Here is a 22,545-nt window from a genome sequence, read left to right as displayed (position 1 = left end):
AGATAATCTAGGCTCAATTACACGTGGAGTCCCTAGGTGGCACAAATAGTTAAGCACTCAGCTACCAACCCAAAGGACGGTGCTTTGAATCCACCTAGAGGCCTTAGAAGAAAGGCCTGGAGATCTACTTCCAAGTGATCAGAGCCACTGAAAACTCTATGGAGCCCGGTTCTACTTTCATACGCATGGGGTTGCCATGAGTCAGAATCAACTGTCAACTGGTTAGGGATTCTCTGGGTGGTGCAAACCGTTGACAGTTTGAATCTATGGGGTGCACTGGCTGGGAATCAAACCAAGGTCTCCTGCATGGAAAGTGAGAATCCTGCCACTGAACCACCACTGTGTTCCACTCCCACTTAACTCCTGGTAAATTCCATTCTGAAGTCTACCGTGTCTTTTCCTGACAGCAGGCTTTGGACCAGGCTACCCCTGTAGTCCAAGACTCCCCACAGTCCAAGACTAGTTTTCCTAAATTTGCAACATGGAGAGAAGCTGGACTCTTGGTTCCATTCTTTCCAGAAGGTTCTTGATGCTTTTTGGAAATAATCTCAACCCATCTCCAATCAAGTGTCCCTGAAAGCAAGAACTTTCATCCAGCCACTATTGAGTACCACCCTATGTGGTCAGCACTAAAAGGGTGACTTGAGGGACTTCTTTCAACAATAATGAATATCGGCTCCAAGGTGACGTGTACCTCTACTTATATATATGGAAGTGGCAGATACCTTTTTTTTTTTTAATTTTATCTCATCAGGCACCAGTATTTTGTTAGAGAGTATTAAGAACTCTGAGGAATCTTAGAAATAACCAAATGTAACCATTTTATTTCGAGGATGAGAAGACAAACCCTGGGACTCTATCTGATTAAAGTCCTACTCCTTAGGGGGAAAAAAAGTGTGAGTAACTTCTACACTCAAGGCATTGTTTCCACTACCCCATGATGCCATTCAGATTTTGGACAGCCCACAAAATCAAAAGACCATTTCCTCTAGATTGGAGGGTGGATGTTGTTGTTCTTCTCCAACTCATGGCAACCCCATGTACAATAGAAAAAAACATTGCCCAGTCCTGCACCATCTTCATGATCATTGGTATGCTCAAGTCCATTGTTGTTGCCACTGTGTATTTTGAGTGCCTTCCAACCTAGGAGGTTCGTCTTCCATCACTATATCAAATAATATTCTGTTGTGATCCATAGGGTTTTCATGGGCTAATTTTTGGAAGTAGATCACCAGGCTTTTCTTCCTAACTGAAACCTGTCCACCATGTGTGACATTGATGGTATTTGAAATACCAGTGGCATAGCTTCCAGCACCACAGAAACACACAGGTCACACAGTACGACAAACTGACAGATGGGTGATGAGGAGGGTGGATAGCTAAAGTAAAACAAAGCTTATTGGAATGGGGAACTCATCAATCTTCTCGGTCAAATCTGTGGTCAGTGTTCACCTCTCAAACTCTGGAAACAGTTCTTTCAAGTACAATTCTCAACTGCTTGAGAAGAATGGGGTGTAAAGCAAGAAAAAAACAAGATTTTTCTGTTACTTAACTTCCATAGAAAATGTTATGAATTATATATTGGTTGCTAAGGAGATGTAAAAAATACTTATCAGACAGAAACAAAGAAACTGATTGCATGAAGATGACAAGTCATCAGTTTGGAGAACGATTCAGCCTTTTGAGTTGTTATGATCAGGTATCTATAGGAACAAAGACATATTAGTCTTCTAAAAATACCCAATCATTTACACATTCAACAGAGAACAAAGAAAACATTGGCATACTCATATACTCTTTCTTTTTGCAGCACACAGAATGAGGAGCCATATTCTTGCCATGTTTACCAAGAATAGGGATATTTCTCCCTGTTATTCCATGAAATACCACCTTATGTCCAGAATCTAAAGATTCTGCCTTGAGCAAGGTCATGGAAGCTCCATAGACACAACCAACTCCATGAGGGCTGATGGCTGTTGGGACCATGGTCTCGGGGAACATCTAGCACCATTGGCATAACATAGTTTATAAAGAAAATGTTCTACATTCTACTTTGGTGAGCAGCATCTGGGGTCTTAAAAGCTTGTGAGCAGGCATCTAAGATACTCCACTGATGTCATCCCGTCTGGAGCAAGGGAGAATGAAGAAAACCAAAGACACAAGGGAAAGATTAGTCCAAAGGACTAATAGACTACAACTACCGCAACCTCCACTAGACTGAGTCCAACAAAGGAGATGGTGCCTGGCTACCACCACTGACTTCTCTGATAAGGATCACAATATAGGGCCCCGGGCAGAGCTAGAGAAAGATGTAGAACAAAATTCTAACTCACAAAAAAAGACCAGACTTACTGGCCTGAGAGAGTCTGAAGAAACCCCAAGAGTATGGACCCCAGACACACTTTTAGCTCAGTAATGAAGTCACTCCTGAGGTTCACCCTTCAGTCAAAGATTAGACAGGCCCATAAAATAAAACGAGACTAAAGGGGCACATCAGCCCAGGGGCAAGGACTAGAAGACAGGAAGGGACAGGAAAGTCAGCAATAGGGAACCCAAGGTCGAGAATAGGGAGTGTTGACATGTCATGGGTTTGGTAACCAATGTCACAAAAGAGTATGTGTACTAATTGTTTAATGAGAAGCTAGTTTCTCCTGTAAACTTTCATCTAAAGTAAACAATAAAATAAAGATTCTGCCTTGAAAATTCTAAAATAAGAAGTGACTTTTTTCTCGAAGTTAACAGCTAATTTCCATTTGGTGAGTAATTTTTTTTTTTTTTTTTCCTGAAACCTTCACTCAGTGGAAAAAAAGAAAGAGGAAAAAAAACTAAGCAAATTTGAAAGAAAGGCCAGGATACTCAGAGATGGAGGAACTTCTAAACTTAGTCAAGGAAAGCAGACACATAAGGTTTATCCCAAACACAACCACAATTTTACCCAGCCTCAGAGTTGAGCGTCACCCCATGAATGACTTCCAGGGCCTCTGGCTCTTTGGGACTAAAAGAGAAAATTATTTTTAGCAAAACTATTTGGAAATCTTTGAGAACTTGAATCTGTTATTCTGTGTGGTACCAAAGCAAGTTTGTCGCTGGGCTCTCATGAAAGCTACGCAGACTCTCGTGGACTTAGAATCCTGAACAAACCCACCATCTCAGAGCAAGGTATGGTGCTTACTCTTTTTTAGTATTTTGGCAAACGTAGATGTAATGGCCTGTTTTCATGACTGTCGTTGTTGAGTTTACTAAACAGATGGTCCTGTAGGAAGAATCCAGGAAACTGAAGACCTGGGTTTAAATTTCTGGTCTGACGCTAGATTTGTGACCATCAACAAGTTACCAGACTTCTCTGGACCTCAGTCATCCCCTATCCTACCACAAAAGGGTCTTTGGGAGGATGATATGAATGTAAAATTGCTCTGTAGACAAGAAAATATTTTGCAGATGTAAGTATGTATAACTATTGTGCCAGCATAGCAGTTTACATAAGACGGCCAAGGCTTTATAAATCATGAACTCTTAAATAATAAGTATTTATAAGTAAATTTTTTTTTTTTTCTTATTTCAACCTCTGTGGAGCCTTTACTCTAGGCCAGCTAATACAGAGTTCATGTTTTTCTGGGGGAAACAGGCAAGGAACCAGGTAGCAATAATACAATATGACTGTGTTGTCTTGTACGGTGAGTAATGATAGAAGGAGAAGGGAAGGCAATTCATGGCACAAGCAATTAGAAAGTTAAGTGGAAACTGGAACCCCAAAGGCAAGGAGCTGAAGAACCACAACACAGAAGGACTGGGCGTGAACACCTATCTAAGCTCCCCACCTGGTCTCTCTCAGGATGCCACGCCTAACTCAGATAGGAAAGGACAAAGCCTGCTATTGTGAAATCCCTACCCTTGCAGTCCAAAGATATGTCTTGTTTTTGGCCGTCCCTGTTTACCTATCCTCTTCCTAATGATTTCCAGACAAAGCACGTTTCCAACTTGAATTAATACTCAAGTCCAGCCCTTTGCCATGAAGTAATATGTCACAGTTCCCTTCACATGATGTAGGTGAAAACACAAGCGTTTGGAGACAACAAGAACTCGGTTCAAATCTTGGCTGTGCCATCTTAAGGCTTTGTAGGCTGCAGCCACCAGAGACTCACATTACTATTCGTAAAACAAATGTAATAGCGTCATAAAAGTGGTGGAAATTAAGTAAATGATGTCTTTAGAACACCTAGCACATCAGCAAGACCACTAACATGTTCCCTCCACATCAATCATCTTTTTTTTTTTTTTTTAATTCTATTTGAAAAGGAATCTCAATCTCTAACCACATTTTCTAGAAGTTCGGTCTTTAAGCTGATGTAATAAGTATTTCTCCAAGTGGTTTCCACGGCTAGTTTGTTGTTGTTGTTAGGTGCCGTCGAGTCAGCTCCGACTCATAGCAACCCTATGCACATCTCAACGAAACACTGCCCAGTCCTGAGCCATCCTTACAATCGTTGTTATGCTTGAGCTCATTGTTGCAGCCACTGTGTCAATCTACCTCGTTGATGGTCTTCCTCTTTTCCGCTGACCCTGTACTCTGCCAAGCATGATGTCCTTCTCCAGGGAGTGATCCCTCCTGACAACATGTCCAAAGTATGTAAGACACAGTCTCGCCATCCTTGCCTCTAAGGAGCATTCTGGCTGCACTTCTTCCAGGACAGATTTGTTCGTTCTTTCAGCAGTCCATGGTATATTCAATATTTTTCCCCTATGTGTCTGTCAGGTTGTCATACTGTGGGGGCTTGTGTGTTGCTGCGATGCTGGAAGCTATGCCACTGGTATTTAGATACCAGCAGGGTCACCCATGGAGGACAGGTTTCAGCTGAGCTTCCAAACTGAGACAGACTAGGAAGAAGGACCCAGCAATCTACTTCTGAAAAGCATTAGCCAGTGAAAACCTTATGAATAGTAGTGGAACATTGTCTGATCCAGTGCTGGAAGATGAGCCCCCCAGGTTGGAAGGCACTCAAAAGATGACTGGGGAAGAGCTGCCTCCTCAAAGTAGAGCCAACCTTAATGACATGGATGGAGTAAAGCTTTCGGGACCTTCATTTGCTGATGTGGCATGACTCAAAATGAGAAGAAACAGCTGCAAACATCCATTAATAATTGGAACCTGGAATGGACGAAGTATGAATCTAGGAAAATTGGAAATCATCAAAAATGAAATGGAATGCATAAACATCGATATCCTAGGCATTAGTGAACTGAGATGGACTGGTATTGGCCATTTTGAATCAGACAATCATATAGTCTACTATGCTGGGAATGACAACTCGAAGAGGAATGGTGTTGCATTCATCATCAAAAAGAACGTTTCAAGATCTATCCTGAAGTACAACACTGTCAGTGATAGGATAATATCCATACGCCTACAAGGAAGACCAGTTAATACGACTGTTATTCAAATTTACGCACCAACCACTAGGGCCAAAGATGAAGAAATAGAAGTTTTTACCAGCTGCTACAGTCTGAAATTGATAGAACATGCAATCAAGATGCATTGATAATTACTGGTGATTGGAATGCGAAAGTTGGAAACAAAGAAGAAGGATCAGTAGTTGGAAAATTTGGCCTTGGTGATAGAAACGATGCCAGAGGTCGAGTGATAGAATTTTGCAAGACCAACGACTTCTTCTTTGCAAATACCTTCTTTCACCAACATAAACGGCGACTATACACATGGACCTCGCCAGATGGAACACACAGAAATCAAATTGGCTACATCTGTGGAAAGAGACGATCCATCAGAACAAGGCCAGGGGCCAACTGTGGAACAGACCATCAATTGCTCATATGCAAGTTCAAGCTGAAACTGAAGAAAATCAGAGCAAGTCCACGAGAGCCAAAATGTGACCTTGAGTATATCCCACCTGAATTTAGAGGCAATCTGAAGAGTAGATTTGACACATTGAACACTAGTGACCGCAGACCAGACGAGTTGTGGAATAACATCAAGGACATCATCCATGAAGACAGCAAGAGGTCACTGAAAAGACAGGAAAGAAAGAAAAGACCAAGATGGATGTCAGAGGAAACTCTGAAACTTGCTCTTGAGCATCGAGCAGCTAAAGCAAAAGGAAGAATTGATGAAGTGAAAGAACTGAAGATTTCAAAGGGCCTCTTGAGAGGACAAAGTATTATAATGACCTGTGCAAAGAGCTGGAGATGGCTAGTTTAGCAAGTACAAAATGTCACATGAATTAAAAAAAAATTACAAAACACTGTATACCGCATTCCTGGCTTAAATAGTCAAAATACACAGTAACATGAAGGCTCTGAAATCTACAGTAACACAAATCAATTTTTGTAAAAAAAAAAAAAGTGTTTAAAAAATTAAAAGCCTGTTACTTTGTAATGCCTACACAAAAATATAATGGAAGACCATTCACAATGTTCAGGTCAGATCTGTTCAAGATTAACAATATTTCCAGAGTTTTGATATTCTCAGTCCAAAGAAGCATGGTGTGGAAGAAAAATACGTGTTAGCAAATATCCTACATAGATTTGCATGATTCAATTCAATGCTTTGAAACATATTGCATGAGGAGTGACTACTAACAGGTACAAGGTTCCTTACTGAGGTAATGAAATTTTTCTAAAATTAGATTATATGTACATTTAATTGTATGCTTTAAATGGATTAATTTTATGGTGTGTAAATTATATCTCAATAAAACCAATGAAAGATTGCAATAAAACTAATGAAAGATTGCAATGATTATAAATCCGTGACCCACATGGCTCAATCCCAGTCAAAACAGCCAAGTTCACTGCAGAGCTGTAGACAGTAAGTGAAGGATGGATGGACTATTCAATACAAGGTATTGAAAATATAAAGTTGGGTCCTATCTTAGTTAACTAGTGCTGCCATTAACTTAAATACCGCAAGTGGATGGCTTTAACAAAGAGAAGTTTATTTTCTCACAGTAAAGTAGGCTGAAAGTCCAAATTCAGGGTGTCAGCTCCAGAGGAAGGCTTTCTCTCTCTCTGTCGGCCTTCTCATCAACCTTCCCCCAGACTAGGAGCTTCTCTGCGCAGGGACCCCAGGCCCAAAGGATGCACTCTGCTTCCGGCACTACTTTCTTGGTGCTATGAGGTCCCCTGTCTCTCTGCTCGCTTCTTTCTTTTGTATCTCAAGAGACTGCCTTAAGACACAATCCAATCTTGTAGGTTGAGTCCTGCCTCACTAACACAACTGCTGCCCATCCTCCCTCATTAACATCATAGAGGCAGGATTTATGACATATAGGGAAATCACACAATACCAGGAATCATGGCCCAGCCCAACTGATACACACATTTTTGGGGGACATATTTCAATCCATGACAGATCCTTACCTACCTCATAACTTTCATCAGAAAAAATCTAATGAATTAAATTTTTGAAAGTGGATAAAATGAAAAAATTAAAGAACTTAAAGAAAAATGGACAGATTCTTTTTATTTTCTTGAAGTGGGTAATACCTTATAAACACAATGTAATAGATCTCAAAAAAATTAATCCATGGTAAAAAAAAATTTTAAACTACATGAACAATGTGAATGATAATCTGGTAACAACGATTTGATGCTCATGTCATAAACCATGGGCAAAGATTATGTATATGGATATTTATTGCCTTTTTGGTTATAACAGCGAAAGAATGAAAATATCCTAAATGTCCATCAATAGCTGACTGGTTAAATATATTATAATACATCTATATTATGGGTAATGAACACTCATGAAGAGGAATGAGGCAACCCTATACACACTGATGGAAACCCTGGTGGCGTAGTGGTGAAGTGCTACGGCTACTAACCAAAGGGTCGGCAGTTCAAGTCCGCCAGGTGCTCCCTGGAAACTCTATGGGGCAGTTCTACTCTGTCCTATAGGGTCGCTATGAGTCGGAATCGACTCGATGGCACCGGGTTTATATACACTGATATGGAAGATCTCCAAGCTGAAGTACAGAACCTTGTGTGTTGCTAACATGGTGAGTGGAGGAGGGGAGAAGGACTCACAAGAAACTGGAAATGGTGATTACCTCTAAAGAAGGAAACTAGATGCCTGAAAGACTGAAGGGAGGAGAGGAGATTGACTTATCATTGCATACCCTTTTGTTTCTGTTGAATTTTATGAAATGCACATGGATTATCTACAGAAAAAATAATTCTTAATATATCTTTAAAACATTATTGTTGTTTTTGTTAGGTGCCATTGAGTTAGTTCTGACTCACAGTGACCCCATGTACAACAGAACAAACCACTGCCCAGTCCTGCGCCATTCTCACAGTCATTGCTATATTTGAGCCTAATGTTGCAGCCACTGTGTCAATCTATCTCCCTGACGGTCTTCCTCTCTTTCGCTGACCCTCTACTTTACCAAGTATGTTGTCTTTTTCCAAGGACTGGTCCCTCCTGATAACATATCCAAAGTAAATGAGAGAAAGTATCACCATCCTCCCTTCTAAGGAGCATTTTGGCTGTATTTCTTTCACCACACATTTGTTAGATCTTCTGGCAGTCAATGGTGGTGGTTGTTGTTAGATGCATTCAAGTCAGTTCCCACTCAGAGTGACCCTATGTAAGACAGAATGAAAGGCTGCCCGGTCCTGCACCATCCTAACGATTGTTGTTACGCTGCCCATTGTTGCAGATACTGTGTCAGTCCATTTCATTGAGAGTTTTCCTCTTTTTTGCTGACCCTCTGCTTTGCCAAGCATGATATCCTTCTCCAGGGACTGGTCCCTTCTGATTACATGTCCAAGTATCGTCATCCTTGATTTTAAGAAGCATCCTGGCCATACTTCTTCCAAGACAGATTTGTTCATTCTTCTGGCAGCCCATGGTATATTCAATATTCCTCACCAACACTACATTTCGAAGGTGACAATTCTTCTTCGGTCTTCCTTATTCATTCTTCAGCTTTTGCCTGCATAGGAGGTGATGGAAAACACCATGGCTTGGGTCAGGCACACCTTAGTCTTCAAGGTGACATCTTTGCTTTTTAACACTTTAAAGGGGCCTTTTGCAGATTTACCCAATGCAATGCACCATTGGGTTTCCTGACTGCCACTCCCCTGGGGGTTGATTTTAGATCCAAGTAAAATATGAAATCCTTGGCAACTTCAATCTTCTCTCCATTTATCACGATATTGCTTATTGGTCCAGACATAAGGGTTTTTGTTTTCTTTATCTTGAGGTGTAATTCATACTGAAGGCTGTAGTCTTTGACCTTCGTCAGTAAGCGCTTCAAGTCCTCTTCACTTTCAGGAGGCAAGGTTGTGTCATGTGCATAATGCAGGTTGTTACTAAGTCTTCCTCTAATCCTGATGCCCTGTTCTTCATACAGTACATCTCCTCAGATTAGTTGCTCAGCATATGGACTGAATAAGAATGGTGAAAGGATATAACCCTGACGCACACCTTTCCTGACTTAACCCATGCTGTCTCCTCTTGTTCTTTTCGAACAACCGCCTCTTGATCTATGTACAGGTTCCTCAGGAGCACAATTAGTTTTGGAATTCCCATCATTCACAATGTTATACATAATTTGTTATGATTCACACAGTTGAATGCCTCCACATAGTCAGTGTCTTACCTATCAAGTGCCACAATAGCAGAAATACCACAAGTGGATGGCTTTAACAAAGAGAAGTTTATTCTCTCACAGTCCAATAAGCTAGAAGTCCAAATACAGGGCACCAGCTCCAGGGAAAGGCATTCTCTCTCTGTCAGCTCTGGAGGAAAGTCCTTGTGATGCATCAGTCTTCAATTGGTCTGGGAGCCTTTCAGCACAGGAACCTCAGGTCCAAGGGACACGCTCTGCTCCTGGTGCTGCTTTCTTGGTGGTATGAGGTCCCCAACTCTCCACTTGCTTCCCTTTTCTTTTATTTCTTGTAAGATAAAAGATGTTGCAGGCCACACCCCAGGGAAACTCTCTTAACATTGGATCTGGGATATGGCCTTAGCAAGGGTGTTACAATCCCACCCTAATCCTCTTTAACATAAAATTACAATCACACAATGGAGGACAACCACACAGTACTGGGAATCATGGCCCAGCTAAACTGACATACACATTTCTTTTTTTATATATAATTTTTATTGTGCTTTAAGTGTATTTTAAGTGAAAGTTTACAAATCAAGTCAGACTCTCCCACAAAAACCCATATACACCTTGCTACACACTCCCAATTACTCTCCCCCTAATAAGACAGTCCGCTCTCTCCCTCCACTCTCTCTTTTCGTGTTCATTTCGCCAGTTTCTAACCCCATCCACCCTCTCATCTCCCCTCCAGGCAGGAGATGTCAACATAGTCTCAAGTGTCCACCTGATCCAAGAAGCTCACTCCTTACCAGCATCCCTCTCCAACCCATTGTCCAATCCAATCCATATCTAAAGAGTTGGCTTCGGGAATGGTTCCTGTCCTAGGGCAACAGAAGGTCTGGGGGCCATGACGACCAGGGTCCTTCTAGTCTCAGTCAGACCATTAAGTCTGGTCTTATGAGAATTTTGGGTCTGCAACCCGCTGCTTTCCTGCTCCCTCAGGGGTTCTCTGTTGTGTTCCCTGTCAGGGCAGTCATTGGTTGTAGCCGGGCACCATCTAGTTCTTCTGGTCTCAGGATGACGTAGTCTCTGGTTCATGTGGCCCTTTCTGTTTCTTGGGCACGTAATCACCTTGTGTCCTTGGTGTTCTTCATTCTCGTTTGATCCAGGTGGGTTGAGACCAATTGATGCATCTTAGATGGCCACTTGCTAGAGTTTAAGACCCCAGAAGCCACTCTCCAAAGTGGGATGCAGAATGTTTTCTTAATAGATTTTATTATGCCAATTGACTTAGATGTCCCCTGAAACCATGGTCCCCAGACCCCTGCCCCTGCTACACTGGCCTTCAAAGCATTCAGGTTATTCAGGAAACTTCTTTGCTTTTGGTTGAGTCCAATTGTACTGACCTCCCCTGTATTGTGTGCTGTTTTTCCCTTCATCTAAAGTAGTTCTTATCTACTAATTAGTGAATGCCCCTTCCACCCTCCCTCCCTCCCTCCCCCCAATAACCACAAAAGAATGTTTTCTTCTCAGTTTAAACTATTTCTCAAGTTCTTATAATAGTGGTCTTATACAATATTTGTCCTTTTGCAACTAATTTCACTCAGCATAATGCCTTCCAGGTTCCTCCATGTTATGAAATGTTTCACAGATTCCTCACTGTTCTTTATCAATGCATAGTATTCCACTGTGTGAATATACCATAATTTATTTATCAATTCATATGTTGATGGGCACCTTGGTTGCTTCCATCTTTTTGCTATTGTAAATAGTGCTCCAGTAAACATGGGTGTGGATATATCTGTTCGTGTAAAGGCTCTTATTTCTCTAGGATATATTCCAAGGAGTGGGACTGCTAGATCATATGGTAATTCTATTTCTAGTTTTTTAAGGAAGCACCAAATCGATTTACAGAGTGGTTGTACCATTTTACATTCCCACCAGCAGCGTATAAGTGTTCCAGTCTCTCCACAACCTCTCCAACATTTATTATTTTGTGTTTTTTGGATTAATGCCAGCTTTGTTGGAGTGAGATGGAATTTCATTGTACTTTTGATTTGCATTTCTCTAATGGCTAATGATTGTGAGCTTTTTCTCATGTATCTGTTAGCTACCTGAATGCCTTCTTTAGTGAAGTACCTGTTCATATCCTTTGCCATTTTTTAATTGGGTTGTTTGTGTTTTTGTAGTTGAGTTTTTACAGTATCCTGTAGATTTTAGAGATCAGGCTCTGATCAGAAATGTCATAGCTAAAAAATTTTTCCCAGTCTGTAGGTAATCGTTTTACTCTTTTGATGAAGTCTTTGGATGAGCATAGGTCTTTGATTTTTAGGAGCTCCCAGTTATCTAGTTTCTCTTCTGCAATGTTAGTAATGTTTTATATACTGTTTATGCCATGTATTAGGGCTCCTAGAGTTGTCCCTATTTTTTCTTCCATGATCTTTATTGTTTTAAATTTTATATTTAGGTCTTTGATCCATTTTGAGTTGGTTTCTGTGCATGGTGTGAGGTATGGATCTTGTTTCAATTTTTTTTTGCTGATGGATATCCAGTTATGCCAGCACCATTTGTTAAACAGATTATCTTTTCCCCATTTAACTGACTTTGGGTCTTTGTCAAATATCAGCTGCCCATATGTGGATGGATTTATGTCTGGATTCTCAATTCTGTTCCATTGGTCTTTGTACCTGTTGTTGTACCAGTACCAGGCTGTTTTGACTGCTGCAGAAGCATAATTGGTTCTAAAATCAGGTAAAGTAAGGCCTCCCACTTTGTTCTTCTTTTTCAGTGATACCATACTCATCCGGGGCCTCCTTCCCTTCCATATGAAGTTGGTGATTTGTTTCTCCATCTCATTAAAGGATGTCCTTGGGATTTGGATAGGAATTGCATTAAATGTAGAGATTGCTTTTGGCAGAATAGACATTTTTATAATGTTAAGTCTTCCTATCCACAAGCAAGGTATGTTCTTCCACTTATGTAAGTCTGTTTTGGTTTCTTGCAGAAGTGTACTGTAGTTTTCTTTGTATAAGTCTTTTACATCTGTGGTAAGATTTATTCCTAAGTATTTTATCTTCTTGGGTGCTACTGTAAAAGGCATTGATTTGGTGATTTCCTCTTCGATGTTCTTTTTTGTTGGTGTAGAGGAATCCAACTGATTTTTGTATGTTTATCTTGTATCCCGATATTCTGCTGAACTCTTCTATTAGTTTCAGTAGTTTTCTGGAGGATTCCTTAGGGTTTTCTGTGTATAAGATCATGTCATCTGCAAATAGAGATACTTTTACTTCTTCCTTGCTGATCTGGATGCCCTTTATTTCTTTATCTAGCCTAATTGCTCTGGCTAAGACTTCCAGCACAATGTTGAATAAGAGTGGTGATAAAGGGCATCCTTGTCTGGTTCCGGATCTCAATGGGAATGTTTTCAGGCTCTCTCCATCTAGTGCGATGTTGGCTGTTGGCTATGTATAAAAGCCGTTTATTATGTTGAGAAATTTTCCTTCTACTCCTATTTTGCTGAGAGATTTTATCATGAATGAGTGTTGAACTTTGTCAAATGCCTTTTCTGCATCAATTGATAAAATCATGTGATTCTTGTCTTTTGTTTTATTTATGTGGGGGACTACATTAATTGTTTTTCTAATGTTGAACCATTCCTGCATACCTGGTATGAATCTCACTTGGTCATGGTGAATTATTTTTTTGATATGTTGTTGAATTCTATTGGCTAGGATTTTGTTGAGGATTTTTTGCATCTACGTTCATGAGGGATATAGGTCTTTAATTTTCTTTTCTTGTGGTGTCTTTACCTGGTTTTGTTATCAGGGATATGGTGGCTTCATAGAATGAGTTTGGTAGTATTCTGTCCTTTTCTATGTTCTGAAATACCTTTAGTAGTAGTGGTGTTAACTCTTCTCTGAAAGTTTGGTAGAACTCTGCAGTGAAGCTGTCCAGACCAGGGCTTTTTTTTGTTGTTGGGAGTTTTTTGATTACCTTTTCAATCTCTTCTTCTGTTATGGGTCTATTTAGTTGTTCTACCTCTGTTTGTGTTAGTTTAGGTAGGCAGTGTGTTTCTAGGAATTCATCCATTTCTTCCAGGTTTTCAAATTTGTTTGAGTACAGTTTTTCATAGTAATCTGATACAATTCTTTTAATTTCAGTTGGGTCTGTTGTAATATCACCCCTCTTATTTCTTATTCGGGTTATTTGCTTCCTCTCCTGTTTTTCTTTTGTTAGTTTGGCTAGCGGTCTATCAATTTTGTTGATTTTTTCAAAAAACCAGCTTTTGGTCTGGTTAATTCTTTCAATTGTTTTTCTGTTTTCTATTTCATTTAGTTCTGCTCTAATTTTCATTATTTGTTTTCTTCTGGTGCTTGTGGGCTTCTTCTGTTGCTCTCTTTCTATTCGTTCAAGTTGTAGGGGTAATTCTTTGATTTTGGCCCTTTCTTCTTTTTGGATGCGTGATACACACGTTTCTGGTGGGACGTAATTCAATCCATGATAGTCAGTAAAATACAGGTAAACATCTTCCTGGTATTCTCTGCATTAAGCCAAGAACCACCTAACATCAGCAATTATATCCCTGGTTCCACATTTTTTTCTGAATCCGGCCTGAATTTCCAGGAGTTCCCTGTTGATGAACTGCTACGGCCATTTTTGAATGATCTTAAGCAAAATTTTACTTGCCTGTGGTATTAATGACATTGTTCGATAATTTTCGCATTTGGTTGGATCACCTTTTTTTGGAACAGGCATTTTTCCAGTCAGTTGGCCAGGTAGCTGTCTTCCAAATTTCTTGGCATAAACAAGTGAGCACTTCCAGCACTGCATCCATTTGTTGAAACATCTCAATTGGTATTCCGTCAATTCCTGCAGCCTTGTTTTCGCCAGTGCCTTCAGTGTAACTTGAACCTCTTCCTTCAGTATGCTGTAGGGTAAAAAAAAAATCATAAAGTTTAGTAAACCAAAAAGAAAGTTTTATTCAGCATATATTCAAAAAGGCGAAAGCCGGAAGCAGACGGGCATGTTGCTAGCGTCAGTCTGCCTGAGTCTAAGGAAATTACAGAATAGAGAGAAGTGGGAAAATGGACAAGCATGCTGCCACAGCCATGTCTGTGTAAGTCCAAAGAAAATTACAGAGTTATCAGTATATATTAACGTTACAAAATGGGCAAAACAATTGAAAGCTTCATCTTTTCACAGGTTGGCTAGCACCTGTAATCCCACATTTTGAATTGTCTTTCTTAACAATCGTTGGTACAGGTTTCAGTAAGGACAGTCAGGAGGGTCTTCATTGGTCCCACAAATGTCTATTCACTAAATGTTAATAGAAAAAGATAAGAGTAGAAAACCTTTTGTGTTCTGTTAGATTGGCTTACTTGAAAGATTCCCTAAAAGATATTTTCCAAGATTACCCTCTTGTCTTTATACCTCAGGGCCCAGTTTACATGTCCTTGTGAGCCCAGCTCCAACTTGGTCCAATTCTCTATGCTCAAGGACAGGGAATAATGACTCCAATATTATTTCCTAAATCAAGTACCATGGATTCCTGATCATATGCTACCCCCTGCAGTGGCTGAACATCGACCAATTCTTTTTGGTATAGTGACTCTGTGTATTCCTTCCACCCTCTTTTGATGTTTCCTGTGCTATTTAATATTTCCCCCATAGAATCCTTTAATATTGCAACTCAAGGTTTGAATTTTTTCTTCAGTTCTTTCAGCTTGAGAAATGCCCAGTATGTTCTTCCCTTTTGGTCTTCTATCTCCAGGTCTTTGCACATGTCATTATAATACTTTACTTTGTCTTTTCTAGCCGCCTTTTGATATCTTCTGTTCATCTCTTTTACTTCATCATTTCTTCCATTTGCTTTAGGTACTCGACATTCAAGAGACCCTAGTTTCAGGGTCTCTTCTGACATCCATTTTGGTCTTTTCTTTCTTTCTTGTTTTTTTAATGACCTCTTGCTTTCTCCATGTATGATGTCCTTGATGTCATTCATACTTTGCCTGATTTTTGGTCATTAGTGTTCAATGTGTCAACTCTATTCTTGAAATGGTCTCTAAATTCAGGTGAGAAATATCAAGCTCGTACATTTTTGCTGAAAAAGTACAGAACCTTGGGCATTGTGTACAGTATGCTAACACGGTGAGTGGAGGAGGGGAGAAGGACTCACGAGAAACTAGAAATGTTGATTACCTCTAGAGAAGGAAACTAGACGGCTGAAAGACAGGAGAGGAGGTTTACTTTTCATTGCATACCCTTTTATTTCTATTGAATTTTATGAAATGTACATTATCTATAAAAAATTAATTTTAAAAATATTTTTAAAAATCCTTGTTGTTTTTGTTAGATGCCATCGAATTAGTTCTGACTCATACTGCCCCTATGCACAACAGAATGAAACACTGCCCGGTTCTGTGCCATCATCATAATTTTTATGCTTGAGCCCATTGTCTCTTATAAAACTCTCATATCCCACAACTGCTCTCTAGTTTCTTTCTTCAAAACTCACTCTCCCTCAAAAAAAAAAAAAACACTTCTCCTCTCCCCACCCCCCCGCCCCCGCCGCCTCCAGCACTGCTCTAGGTAGTTAGATACATAAATGACCAAAATGAAGATCCCTGCCCTCATGGAACTTACATTCTATCAGATGGAGATATACAATAGAAAATAAAGAAAATAAACATAGGGATAATCTCCTTAGTTTGTTGTTTGGTAGTCCCGACTCATAGCGACCCTATGTACAACAGAACGAAACACTGCCAGGTCCTGCAACATCCACAATTTTTGTTCTATTTGAACCCATTTTTGCAGCCACTGAGTCAATCCAACTCCTTGAAGGTCTTCCTCTTTTTCACGGACCCTCTGTCTACTTTACCAAGCATGATGTCCTTCGCCAGGGATTGATCCCTCCTGGTAACACGTTGTTAGATTTCTTGACTGCCGTTTCCATGGGTGCTAATTGTGGATCCAAGTAAAATGAAACTCTTGACAATTTCAGTATTTTCTCCAGTTACCATGATGTTGCTTATTGATGCAGTTATGAGGATTTTTGATGCTATCTAGTAGCATTTTTACTGAAGGAAAACAAAATACAACATTGGATTCATAAATATAGATATAATGACTAGTAGTAGCATTGAGATTTGGTTAAGCTTACAGAGCGTCAATTTGTAAAAGTTGCTTCAGTTTTTCACTAATAAGATTTCTAGGAATTGGGCTTTTTAAAAAAAAAAAAATGTGTATACTGTGTTTTCCTCAGTTTGTCATTGCTAGACGCTGGTAAATTGTGGGTCTAATCCAAGGTGTTGCAATTTCCCCATGGGTACCACCAAAAGGGTACACAGTGCGCCTGGTTGATCTTCTGATGTGGCTCGAAAAACAAAAGCAATTCTATCTGATGTGCTTTTCCCACATTTTTATGATTTCCTTTAGGAAAGGGTATGCCAGGTCAAGCACTGTACAAATTTTTTATTAAAGCGCAGGTCCAACCAGCCAAAAACAACTCATTTACACGGCCCAGAACCACCTGTATATGTCTCCCCTCCCAAAATCTGTTAATCCTAAGGAACAGTGAGCCTAGAAAATCTATACGCCAGGATGTCTTACTAATGAGTGATCCATCATTCTCAGCTGCCAGGCTTGGGAGGGAAAATCGAGTGCTGTTAGATCCCAGCAGAAGAGGCCCGCTGCCTGCTTCACTCAGAGCACATGGCGCCATGCATGGGTTAATCTCACTCCGCTCTTTAATTGAGCCCCTGTGCTAACAGCTTAATGGGACACTGAGGTATTATATCCTGCAGATTTTAAGTTAAGGTTTGAGACCCCCGTCAGGACTTGCACAGCACTCCAATTTACAATAATTGGCACTGCAGCTGATTACCAAGTGAAAAACGCGATTTTCCTGAAAATGGCACCTCCTTGCTCTTGCTTTTAAAAGTCCATAAATCCTAAGAAAACAATTGGTAGTTATAAGGAAGTTGAGCATGGTGTTTATAATGCAGAAAACTGGTAACAATTTAAATGCTACAGTGGGAGACTGTGTGCATCCTGAACACTAGAACCAAATGCAATACTGTTTGATGCTCTGAGCAGTTTTCACTATGGAGAGATGTTCCTGACGTGCTGTGAAGTGCAAGCAGTTTAGAACTGCAGAAATGACATGATACCACCTTTCTCCATAGCACAGAAAAAAAGAGTGGAAATGATATATACTAAAAAGAAAAACTATCTCAGGGTGGTGGAAATACCATTGATCTTTATCTTATTCGTGTGCATCTTTTTTTTTTTTTTTTAAACGCATCGCTTTGGCAGAAATAAAGCGTTATTTTTCCAAGTCCATAGTTGATTTCCTGCAGAACAGATGCAATGCAGTAATTTACTCTGGAATTTTTTAAATCAATCATCATCTCCAGCAACCCCTGTGTAGGGCACTGAGAACTCTTTATCAATAACGTGTTAATGGTTTCCATTGAAATTATATGAGGGTTAACGGGGTTGTTATAAATGTGTACAGAGGCAAGCAATGGGGTGAACTGTCACAAATGCCCATTCTCGTGTTCAAACAAGATCAATCGTGCCAGGACTCCTACCTGAGAGGGTGCATTGATGTCCCTGTGTTTCTCTTTCAGCGCCAAGGATGTTTGTCTTGCTCTATGTTACAAGTTTTGCCATTTGTGCAAGTGGACAACCTCGGGGTAATCAGTTCAAAGGAGAAAGCTACTCCCCAAGATATATCTGTAGCATCCCTGGTTTACCTGGACCTCCAGGCCCCCCTGGAGCAAATGGTTCCCCTGGGCCCCATGGTCGGATTGGCCTTCCGGGAAGAGATGGTAGAGACGGCAGGAAAGGAGAGAAAGGTGAAAAGGGGGCTGCAGGTAATGATGCTGAAGTTCTATAAAACCCTCCTTCACCTCCGCCTGTCTGTGTTGCTTTTTCTCATGGGAATTCCTCCTTAAGTCCCTTCTCTATTTCACCTTCATTAATAATAATAATTTATTGAACTCTTACTATGCTTCGGAGTCTCTGGATAGTACCAAACAGTTAATGTGCTCAGCTGCTAAGCAAAAGGTTGGAGGTTCAAGTCCATCCAGAGGTGCCGCAGAAGAAAAGCCTGGCAGTCTACTTCTGAAAAGTCGACCATTGAAAACCCTATGGAGCCCAGTTCTGCTCTTACACACATGGCGTTTTCATAAGTCAAAATCGACCCGACAGCAACTGGTAACTGGTAGCATGCTTCAGGCACAGCCCCAAACGTCCTCTTCCCTCTCACATTCTGCTTTAATTGTACCTACCACTCTTTCAGGTGGAGGTTATCACATTTTATAGCTGAATACAACTGAGCCATTGGGAGATTAAATGAATTACTGAGGCTGGACGTATGCTGGTGGTAGTAACTGGCAGAGCTGGAATCAAACATCCGACACCTGGAACCACTGGGCTGTGACCAAACTGTGACCACTGTTCCAGCTAGCAGGCAATGGCTGGGTGTGAGAGTGCATGGATGGATGGACAGACAGATGGACGGGAGGGGAGATGCACAGACTAAGCAGAGGCAGAAATTCGGAGCCAAAAGCCCAGATGCCATCCCTGCCACTGCACTAGTATCCTGAGCGAAGATACATAAAGGGTGTCTGGATTTTATTTTTCACACATGAGATGGCAATAGTCTTACGGAGGCTTCCTTTCCCTGCTCCTCACTATCCCACCTGTCCTGTGGCTGCTGATATAATCCCACAGCTCTTTACAGCATCACGTTTTCACTTAGCCCTCCAGTAATTTTCACTTTTTTTTGGCCACAAATAATTGGGCCCAGGAAGCCTACCAGATTCTGCAATCCTTCAGAGTAAACGGAATTGAAGTTCTAGGGAGGCTGCGTTAGCTCTAAAAGGGGAAGTGGTTTGGAATCAATCTTCGAAAACAAGTTTCTGAGTGTAAACGCTGGGACAAAAGATTGCTGTTGTTAGGTGCCCTCAAGTCCATTCTGACCCTATCTATGTACAACAGAACAAAACACTACTGGGTCCTGCGCCATCCTCACATTTGTTATGTTTGACCCCGTTGTTGCAGCCACTGTGTCAATCTATCTCATTGAGGGTCTTCCTCTTTTTTGCCAACCCTCCACTTTACCAAGCATGGTGTCCTTCTCCAGGGACCGGCCCTTCTTGACAACATGTCCAAATTAACCGAGAAGTCTCACCATCCTTGCTTCTAAGGAGGATTCTGGCTGTACTTCTTCCAAGATAGATTTGTTCATTCTTTTGGCAGTCCATGGTACATTCGACATTCTTCACCAACACTATAATCCAAAGGTGTCAATTCTTCTCCAGTCTTCCGTATTCACTGTTCAGCTTCTGCATGCATGTGAAAAAAAAAAAAAAAATGAGGTAACTGCAAATACCATAGCTTGGCTCAGGTGCACCTTAATCCTCCAAGTGACATCTTTGCTTTTTAACACTTTAAAGAGGTCTTTTGCAGCAGATTCACCCCATGTAATATGTTGTTTGATTTCATGACTGCTGCTTCCATGGGCATTGATTGTGGATTCAACTAAAACAAAATTCTTGACAACTTCAATATCTTCTCTGTTTATCGTGATATTGCTTATCAGTCCAGTTGCGAAGATTTTTGTTTTCTTTGTGTTGAGGGACAAAAGATAAGAAGGGGAAAAAAACCCCAACAGATGAAGCAATATATCTCTCTCTAATCATTGCACCTGATTTAGTAGTGTTCTATAAAACAATATCATAATATATATTCAAATTACCAGATGATAATTCACGTCTGAATTTGCCATGCAGAAAATAATTCACACATCAGTAGCTACCAAATCTATGCACACTGTTCAACATTAGATAAAGAATCTTCAGATAAGGTTCAACACAGATAAAGAACCTTTAATTTGGAGCTGAGATCTTATTTTTCAAAGACAACACAAGTTACTGCTTTGTCATGGTCATGAATATTTTTTAAATTCAGTAATGACTCCAGGATTATAATTTATATGACTGGCCCTTTTAGTTTACTTTGTCTAGAGGCAATAATGTGTTGGTTACAAAAACAAAATGAGCTTTGAAGTCAGAAAGACTTTAGGTTCAATCCTGGCTTCTTCAATTACAAACTTAGTATCCTTGGGCAAATAACCTCTTCGAGCCTCAGTTTCCTCATTTGTAAACTGGGGGCAGGTAGTAAGGGTGACTGTGAGCATTCAGGGCAAAAACATAAGTAAAGCACTCAGCAGAATAAGCACTTTGTGATCTACAGATATGAGTCATCGCTAAATTCAGGAATATCTGAAGTCATACAATAAACTGGAATCGAACGATCTGTTTCCTGAGGGTAGTTCTAACATCCTTTGAAGGTATTTGTATGTGGTGCTGTGGTTTGAATCCACCAGCTGCTCCTTGGAAGCCCTATGGGGCCGTTCTGCTCTGCCCTATAAGGCGGTTTTGAGTTGGAATTGACTTGATGACAACAGGTTTGGTTTTGCCATTCAGATTAAATTAAATGTTCACACTTGCTGCAATTTTCGCCATTTATGGTGACAGCTATACTCCCATATTCGTCAGTCCTTTCATCCATTTACCTATATATTATTCATTCGACCAACTTTCTTGAGCACCCACTAGTATGCAGCATTATTCTAGACCATGGTTTCTCAATCTTGGCATTAATGATATTTCAGGCAATAATTCCTTGCTGTGGAGAACTGTCCTGTGCACCGAAGGATGTTCGGCAGCATCCCACTAGATGCCAGTTGTATCCCCCTAGTTGTGACAACCAGAAATGCCAAACTTTGCCAGATATTGCCAAACATCTCCTGGTCGGGGTGTAGGTGGCGCACTGGGAACACAAGCATGAACAAGACATTGTCCTTGGCTGGATAAGCAGACACTCCTTGGGAGAGGCCAGTGTGTACACACATAATCACAACATGTCCTAAGACTAATACTACTTATTAAGAATTGATTACGTGTCAGGCACTTTACATTTAGCATTTAATGTCTGTCATAACCCTATTAGCAATATTTACATACAGCAATAGTAATATTCTTAAAAATGAAAAAAAATGAAATTCAATACAATAAAATTATTTTCCAACCTGAGATTACTGAAATCCAATATACACATGTGCACACATAAGAATTTACGACAGCCAAGAAAGAAGGGTAAAAGCCCCTTTATGATCAATGAAGAGAAACATACCTCACTTACAAACAAGAGAACGGAGCCCTGGCTCTTTGGGATGTGTCCTTAGTGAGGCTGGAAACTAGGCATGACCACAGTGTCTTCTCAGCCACATACTCCTGTTGAACATCCCTACTACATCCACCCCAACCAAGTCCAGGCAGAATCAAGCACGTTTTTTGTCCAACTCCCTGCCCTAAATTAAAAATGCAGAGCTTGTTATACGGAATTATAAATTTTCGGTAAAAAATGTCTGTCTCACTCACTGTCCTTCTGACTCCAAAGCATGTTAGCAATATTAACCAAAAAGACAAAAACCATCGCCGTCGACTTGATTCTGACTCATAGCGACCCTATAAGACAGAGTAGAACTGCCCCGTAGAGTTTCCAAGGAACGTCAGGTGGATTCGAACTGCTGACTTTTTGGTTAGCAGCCAAGCTCTTAACCACTGTGCCACCAGGGCTCCACTGTAGCATATCAGGAACACGTCATTTAATCTGAGTGCATATCTCTATAAATATCTGCAAATAACACTGGAACTACTTCATGAATGTGCTCACTCATTTCCAGTTAATCATTTGGCTTTGGATATTCATGAATTTACCTATGACCCTTCTTTGGAGATCACAGTGTAACAACTGTCATTGTTATTGTCGTTAATTGCTGTCAAGTAGATTCCTGCTCATGGTGATCCCACATGTGAAGTGTAGAACTGCTCTATGGGGTTTTCAAGGCTGTGACCTTTTGGAAGCAGACTGCCAGGCCTGTCTTCCTAGGTACCTCTGAGTG

General features: G+C 40.5%; 2 protein-coding genes across 9 annotated transcripts in view; both read left to right on the top strand.

The window, feature by feature from the left end:
* Window positions 1-22,545, top strand: part of CC2D2A (coiled-coil and C2 domain containing 2A) — a 442,728-nt gene that overhangs the window by 235,669 nt on the left and 184,514 nt on the right. The window lies entirely within an intron of this gene.
* The window catches only part of C1QTNF7 (C1q and TNF related 7), a 276,424-nt gene that overhangs the window by 235,664 nt on the left and 18,215 nt on the right, over window positions 1-22,545 (top strand). For 5 of the 7 annotated variants that reach the window (XM_049886484.1, XM_049886480.1, XM_049886479.1 and 2 more), the window contains one exon: window positions 18,200-18,445. In XM_049886484.1, the coding sequence (XP_049742441.1) occupies window positions 18,208-18,445 (238 nt within the window). In that variant the 5' untranslated portion in view covers window positions 18,200-18,207. Of the gene's footprint in view, window positions 1-1,810; window positions 2,057-2,799; window positions 3,160-18,199; window positions 18,446-22,545 lie in introns of all 7 variants that reach the window. The other 2 variants (XM_049886483.1, XM_049886481.1) reach the window with 2 other exon arrangements.

Source organism: Elephas maximus, chromosome 5 (assembly GCF_024166365.1).
Source record: "Elephas maximus indicus isolate mEleMax1 chromosome 5, mEleMax1 primary haplotype, whole genome shotgun sequence".
Lineage (NCBI taxonomy): Eukaryota > Metazoa > Chordata > Mammalia > Proboscidea > Elephantidae > Elephas > Elephas maximus.
This window is presented reverse-complemented; position numbering and strand designations above follow the sequence as displayed.